The 7,660-nt window shown below is 51.7% G+C and overlaps 1 protein-coding gene across 1 annotated transcript; it reads left to right on the top strand.

Moving 5' to 3' along the window:
• The first annotated feature begins 751 nt into the window (after positions 1-751).
• LOC112897804 (neurofilament medium polypeptide-like) lies at positions 752-2,461 on the top strand. Its single transcript, XM_025966196.1, has 2 exons — positions 752-1,398; positions 1,812-2,461. Exons 1-2 carry the CDS (start codon positions 995-997, stop codon positions 2,248-2,250), a joined length of 843 nt encoding a protein of 280 aa, XP_025821981.1. The 5' UTR covers positions 752-994; the 3' UTR covers positions 2,251-2,461.
• Positions 2,462-7,660: the final 5,199 nt, after the last annotated feature.

Raw genomic sequence — 7,660 nt, forward strand, 5'->3', positions numbered from 1 at the left:
CACCGTTACCGGTCGTACCATGTTCACCATTTGTCCGTACAAGTTTAAGCCACGTGCTCCCTGCCCACAGGTTGCCTAGTAGTATACCGGCCGTGGATCGCCGTGGCTGAAGCCGCCGCTCATTCCCCCCCGCCGGAGCAAACGACGGCGATGGATGGATACCGGTGAATAATCCAAGCGGCGGCGCCTGGAAACCTGTCCCCCGCCGTCGCTGTCTCCTCCTCCCTCCCTCGCTCCCACGTCAGGACGCACGCCACCGCACACGTCCACCCGGGCTCGCCACAGCCACGAACTCCAGAGGACCGGCCACGTCACGCGGACTGCACGCACACCACGTACAGATACGGCGAGGCCCGTACTGTGCATCGTATACCTACGTGTCGTACGCGGGCCGGTGGGCCACACCATACCATACGGAGCATGTGGAAATTTCCGAATTTAATGCTGTCTCGGGCTCCACCTGGCAGACCGGTCCAGCTCGCCTTTCCCCTGGGCCGAGCCCACGGGGCCATGCCGGGCCGGCTCCCCCCGCCCACCACAGGGGCGGGCCCCGCGCGGCAGCGGCGGCGGGGCCGACAGGGACGCGCCACCTCATCCCCCACCGCACGCGGCCGCGTCAGGCCCGCGCGCCCGCCTGGACCAGGTGCATTGCACATTTGCACCTCGCCGCCGGTCTCCGTCTCTCTCTCCGTCTCTCTCTCTGTCTCTCTCTCTCATCCGGCGAGTATACAATTCACCTCGGTGGTCAGGTCCAGCTCCTTATCCTGTCCCCTTTCCCTTCCCTCCCCTCTCTCTCTCTCTCTCCCTCCCCCTCTTGCTCGCTCGCGCACCGAGATTTCTTGTCCTGTGCTACCAGCCTGGTTCCGCGCGGCGTCGCTTCCTCCTGCCGCCGATCGATCCGGGGCGCCGGAGTCCGAGATTCGCCGGAGCCTTGGCCTGGCTGGGTGGCTGGTTGGTTGATTGATTGATTGTGTTGGTTTGGTTGGTTGCGGTTATGTCCACGGCGGTGGCGGCGGGGATCCCGCCGGCGCACGGCGGCTTCCGGGGGTCAGAGAAGGGGAAGCCGGATCCGGACGACGCGGACAGCAGGAGGAGGAGGAATACTAATGGATTCTTTGCGGAAGAGGAGGATGAGGAGGAGGAGGAGGAGGAGGAGGAGGAGGAGGAGGGGGTTGGTGAGGCGGCGGTGAGGAGGAGGGGGGACGAAGAAGAGGAGGAGGAGGCGCTGTCGGAGAGCTCGTCGATCGGGGCGGCGTCGTCGGACAGCTCGTCCATCGGGGAGAACTCGGCGTCGGACAAGGAGGACGACGGGGACGAGGAGGTGGAGAGCAAGGTCGAGGGGCTCGGCATGATGGGGCTCGGGACGCTCGAGTCCTTGGAGGACGCCCTGCCCATCAAGTAAGCTGCTAATCCCCTTCCTCTTTCGTCTTGATCTACTCGGTGACTCTGTTCCCTTCCCTTCAGTAGTAGAAAGCTGATACTCACTGATTTTTTATCTTAAAAATCTATTTTTGAGCGGTTAGTGTTCTTCTGGTGGAATTATCAAGGTTTAGATCCCAGTAATGGTAGAGTTAGCCTGAAAAAAAGGGTGTCTTTTCCCATCCTAGGTTGTACCATCCGTGGTCAAACTTAGCATCTTGTTGCCATGTTCATACTGATAAAGCTTATGGATTTGGTGTGTCAGCTACAAATGCAATACTCCTTTTGTATTAGCAAGCAATGCATCCCGAGCTATCTCGATCGACCAGATTCCTTTTGCTCCAACTCTGAACTGACCAGAATGAATCTGCGTGTGATGCGTGAACCCGCAGGCGCGGCCTCTCCAACTTCTACGCGGGCAAGTCCAAGTCGTTCACGAGCCTGGCGGAGGCCGCGGCGACGGCGGCGGCCAAGGAGATCGCCAAGCCGGAGAACCCGTTCAACAAGCGCCGCCGCGTGCTGGCGGCGTGGAACCGGCGGCGCGCGTCCTGCAGCGCGCTGGCCACGGCGTACCTCCCGCCGCTCCTCGCCCCCGACCACGCCGTGGTGGAGGAGGAGGACGAGGAGGGCGCGGACGACGACGACGACGACGACGAGGACCAGCAGCCGGGCGGCTCCCGCGGCGGGCTCAGGAGCAGGAGGCCGCCGACGTTCCCGTCCCCGCGGCTGAGCGTGCACACCACCGGCGGCCAGATGGGGAGGAACCCGCACGCGAGCTCGTTCAGGTCCCCGAGGTCCTTCTCCATGACCGACCTCCAAAACGCGGGCTAACTAGCAGCAAAGATTGGAGCAGCTTCCTCCTCCTCCTCCTCCTCTCTTGATCTTTAGGCGTGAGAGATGTTGTTACTGCTACTGGTGCTACTGCCACTGCTACTATATAATCAAGATATATATAAGAAGAAACTCCATTCCTTGTGCTTGTTGCCGGTCCGGCTGTTGAATGCCGATGAGTCCTCGCTACTGATTGAATCTCGCATGAACATTGCTCTGAACCAGTACCAAGATTCTGCCGAACAACCGGCATGATGTATGCTTGCTCACCTTGACATTAGGAGTGAGCAATCATGCTTGCTGAGAAAAAGAGAATATTTCAAGGGATGATGGCGATGAGCGGTTTGTTCCTCTCCTGTAGGTGATGATGCTGTTGTTGGTGTGTGGCCTTGTGGGAGCAGACAGAAACGGTGGGTGAAGAGTCTGTCCTAGGCCTAATCCAATGATCTGATCTGGTCTGATCAGCCATGGATCTTAGTAGCACCATCCATCCAGTTGATGGGAGGGGGAAAAACCTCTTTTTGGTTTACTTTACACCATAATTTAGCTCAACTTAAACAAATAAAATGAACGAGGCAGCGACAAATCTAAGCATGGAGCACGAGGAAAGGCCGAAAGGGTTCTTTTCTCAGAAGGTAGCTTTCGCTCGAAAAGAAGTCCCAAGCTGCCAAGCATATACAAGTATCAATCAAACAAGCAAGCTTCATTGAAATGGAACATGGAAGGTAGCTTCATTTCCACAAAAACAGAAGGTAAAAAAAAAACAAACAGATCGGCCTCGCAAGTCGCAACAGCGAGTCGCCACGTAAAAGAGTTGTTCTCCACGCAATGCGTGAGTGAAGGAACGCCAGGAGGATCCCCAGATCGCGGCCGCCGGCCTTGCTCTCGCTTCGTGTCCCGCGGCGTCGGTTCCGTCCCCGGAGGGGCGGCGGCGGCGGCGAGGTGTCGCGTGAGCGCCTCCGTTTTTTTAATGAGGGATTAGTACGATGATGAGGATGCTAATGCCGGTGCTGTTTGAGGTTTCCAAGGGACGGGACGAGCTCGGCGATGCTGCTGGACCGTGATGGGGGCATGGAGCATCCTATGACTGTACGCCAAACTGTTTTCTTTTTGCTAATGGCGAGTGCTCTGTATTTGGGTTTTGGTGTGTGGGCAAGTGTGTGTGTGGATTAATAAGAAATTTCTGCACAGTACGTAGTATGCATTTATTAGGAGAGAGAGTAGAGAGAGAGATGGGGATAAGATGTGGGCCAGGAGAGAGAGAGAGAGAGAGAGAGAATAGACTAATCTTATCTTATCCTGTTTCGCTAAAATATTCGGCATCCGTACGGCGGGCGAGCTGGGCGAGGAGGACTGAGGAGTCGGTCGCTTGCTCCGGACTCGCAGCCTGCCTGGCTCGGGGGCCCACCTGCCAGCCTATCTTTCCAGCCACGGCAAGGCAAAAAAAAAAAAGAACAATCTGCAAGCCAGGTGGGATTAGTAAAAAAGAAGCTTATCGTTCCCTCCCACTGTTTTTTTTTTGTTTTCGGCAACGAATTTCCATGCTTGCTACGTCTTTGTATTTGCAAATGTTTGAGACGTCATTTCTGGTCCGTCCATACAATTTTGGAGTGAAGAAAATAGTTCTACGAATTTTTGGCCGTCAGGTCAAATTTCTGCTTCCCGATCTACCGCAGCTTCCTCCTCTCGTCTTCCATAGTCTCTTATTTCAGTGGGCCTGGTGGTATACGTGCCAGGCTCCAGCCCACGACGCGCTCTCTATCTGACGTCGAGCAGCAACCAGGCCGAAGCCCAACCAAGCTTTCAGGCCCATATAACGCGGAGAGTTGGCCGTTGAGCTTTCCCATTTGAGACCCCTTCGGCCGCCCTCCTGAATTGGCAGCAGCACGCGTAGCCGTTGAGCTCCCCATTCCCGGCCACGAACCGGCTGGCGGCGTGCGTATATAAACGGCGGCGTATCTCCTCCAAATCTTGCAAAGATCCCCGGAAATCTTAGCGACACCTCGCGGCGAGATCCTTCGCGATCTCCGCTATATTCTCATGTCGTCCTCCGCCGGCGGCAATATGGAAGAAGTGGTGGAGCACCAGCAGCAGCTGGACTACGGCGGCGGCGGTGGCGGGAGCAACAACCCGCGGAGGTGCGCCGCGTGCAAGTACCTGCGGCGGCGGTGCGCCCCCGACTGCGTGCTCGCACCCTACTTCCGGGCGTCGCAGCCTCGGCGGTACGCCGACGTGCACGCCGTCTTCGGCACCAGCAACGTCACCAAGGTGCTCCAGGTAGTTATTAGCTACTAGCTACTACTAGTAGTTGATCATCGTCATGAGACAGGGAGAGAGCTAGCTTAACGGGATGTGACGGCTGATATGCGGGCGCCATTTCTGGGCGCTGCTGCTGTGCTTGTGTGCAGGGCCTGCCGGTGCAGGAGCGGGGGCGGGCGGCGGACACGATGGCGACGGAGGCGCGGTGGCGGGTGCAGGACCCGTTGTAAGGCTGCACGGGGTCATCGACCGCCTGCAGCAGGAGATCCGCGCCGTGAAGCATAAGCTCGCCAGGACGCGGGCGCAGCTCGCCGTGCATGCGCGCGGCGCGCCGCCGCCGCCGCCGGGAACGCAGCAGCCGATGCTGTCTCTTCCTCCTCCTCCTCCGCAGCCTCTTGCTGCCGCTGCTGCGGCGGCGGTGCACGCCGGCGCTCATGGCGTCGCCGTGCACGACGGCGACGACGAGGCGCCGTTGATGGACCCCGACGAGTTCCTCGACCTCGACGGCCGGTTCTGAGCTGTGGACGATCGATCAGGAGTGCCCTAGCTTGTAGCTTCCATTGGGTCGTAGCATTTTAAAATCAAATCGAAATACGTGACAGCAATTGTCTGGAGGTGCATGCAGCTATGCATGTCCATGTATGGCATGGCAATGCGTTTGAATGGCTTGACATATATAAATAGTAGATGGAATGACTGTCGTGAGCGAACACAAGTCCTACAAGGAAACTACAAATTGTTTGCCGCTCAGTATTTCAACTGCACCCTTCAAATAATTGGTGCTTCTTAATTAGTTTATTAAGCCAACAGAAGTCCTAGCTATCTAGTAGCTACATCAAAATTATCTGCAGGTAGAATCCTGAGTCAAACAATTTAGACTCAACATGTTTTGCAGATGTGCCGAGGCTGGCCTATCAGAGTCAAACATTTTGTGCAGGGATCAAAATTTAAAAGTGGTCGTCCACAGTTTCTACTTGATCAGCTAAAATTTTTTTTTAAAAAAAACACAGAGACAGCAGGCATCCCTTTCAGTATATCATATAATTTTATCTTTTTTTATTATTCTTTCCAATATACCTTGGTAATTCTCTTTCTGCTTTCTTTATTAAATGTCTATCACAAAACTGCAAGAACAGTTCATGATCTAAGCACACTTATAGCAAGTATATTGAGGAGCTTACATAGCAGCTATTGGCAAAGGTTTATTGATAGACTGCTAGAGATGCTCTTTGAGTGATACTATTTGGTAATTATACTATTGCAAAAAAGAAAAATAATAAGACTCTATTCAAGCTATGAATTAGCCACATTTCATGATTATACACGTTCAAACTTAATTAATGTCATCTAAATACATTTAGATAAGGAGCTAATGACCGTATCGACATAGTCGAGTGAGCTTAATGGCCGCAATTTGTACTTTTCTAAATATGATGGTCCAACTAAACATGAAAACAAGGAATGATGATTTATCTATTTTACTCTTTAGGTAAACCATCTTGTTTAGATAATCCATACTTAACTTATTGAGAGGGATTGAGGTGAAAATTAACTCATATTTCACTCAAATCCACGTGCATTGAGAATGAATGTGTTTGGGGGATCATATAATGTAGGTGACCTACTTTTTATTCACAAACAAGTTCACCAAGCAAATCAAAGGAGGGCAGAAGTGGACTATTAGTATGTCCATAAATAAAGATGTAAAAAATTATGAGCATAAGGAAAAGATGTTTAAAGATGAAAATTATAAATTCTTTTGAAACAAGTAAAAATATTCCAAGAAAAAAAATGGTTCCAAGAAATAGGAATGTTCCATCAATAATAGAAATTGTTATGAGACCAAAAAAAAATGCTCCATTCAAACAAGAAATTATTCTAGAAAAATAAAAAGTGTTTAGAAAAAACAAAATAGGATCTTCTTTTGGCCAGTCTTAATGGGAGTGTCATTAAGAATTTTATAAGCATTAAATAATATGCAACTCATCAATTTTATTGACTTGACAGTGTTATTATTAGGAGAGATAGAGAGTTTCATGAGATGAGAGAGAAGTTTCTTCCCTATAATTTTTTTCTCAAAACCGTAGGAGCACTGTGCATCAATATATTAAGAAGAAAGAAGGGGTAAAAACCTCAAGTTGTACAGATAGAGTCTGTACCATACCCATAAAAAACCCCGTACGCTATTACATATAACACTGAAAGGATGAGATCTGATCAGGCTAAGCTAAGAACTGGCACCTGGACCACCTTGGGATCCTAGGGCGAGGACGTGTGACACTCGTCGAGCCCCAGCAAAGGACCACTGGTGCAGATCTTCTTTGATGACCGAAACTACACAAGAAACATTAGGAATAATCCCATAGAAGACGTAGCGGTTGCGATGCTTCCAGATGGTCAAGGCTCTCAAAATAAGAAGGGAGTCAAAACCTTTTTTAACCAGGTCATCCACTCTGGTGCTAGCGGCTATCCACCACTCAAAGAAGAAAAAGATCATTTTCTGAAGATAAGGTTTGTACGTTACCAAATTAACTGTACATAAAACTATGCACTCAAGACTAGCCTGAGAAAAATAGGGTGTGGACCACGTGGTCGAACCACAACCACCCAAGCCCTTCTCCCACTGCCAGGTTGTTGCAGCCCCCTTGTGTTACCATTGAGACGCCTCGAACGAATAACAAGTTAACAAACAATAGCTCTGAATACAAAGATCAGTTGCTAATGCGTGAAGCAGGAGATAAGCAAACGTGGATGATGAAGTTTTGAGCAACGCTGAATTCATGCTGTGTTTTCTCTTTGGAGTTACAGTAAGCAAGTGTCGAATTTCCAAAGTTTTTCTGATGACGAGACCGCATAAGTCTTCAGGATTCAGTTTGTCAGTGTCGGAGATTCAATTCAGAGCCCTCCCAGAGCTCAGGGTTCCGAGTTCTCTGCTGCCACAGCGCTCGGCGTCGGCGCCGGTGCCACTGCCTCACTTGCTTGCACCAGCACCAGATGCTAGCTGACTAGCTCTGCAAGGTTGCCATCTCCGATCGCTGCCACGTTAGTAATTTCTTTTTCTTTCCACATCCAACACAAAGGGGCATGTAATTTCTGTCATGGCGTCTGTCGACGCCAAACCAAACACTACAGTACATGCAGGCCACAGGGA

This window comes from Panicum hallii, chromosome 6 (genome assembly GCF_002211085.1).
Source record: "Panicum hallii strain FIL2 chromosome 6, PHallii_v3.1, whole genome shotgun sequence".
Classification (NCBI taxonomy): Eukaryota; Viridiplantae; Streptophyta; class Magnoliopsida; order Poales; family Poaceae; genus Panicum; species Panicum hallii.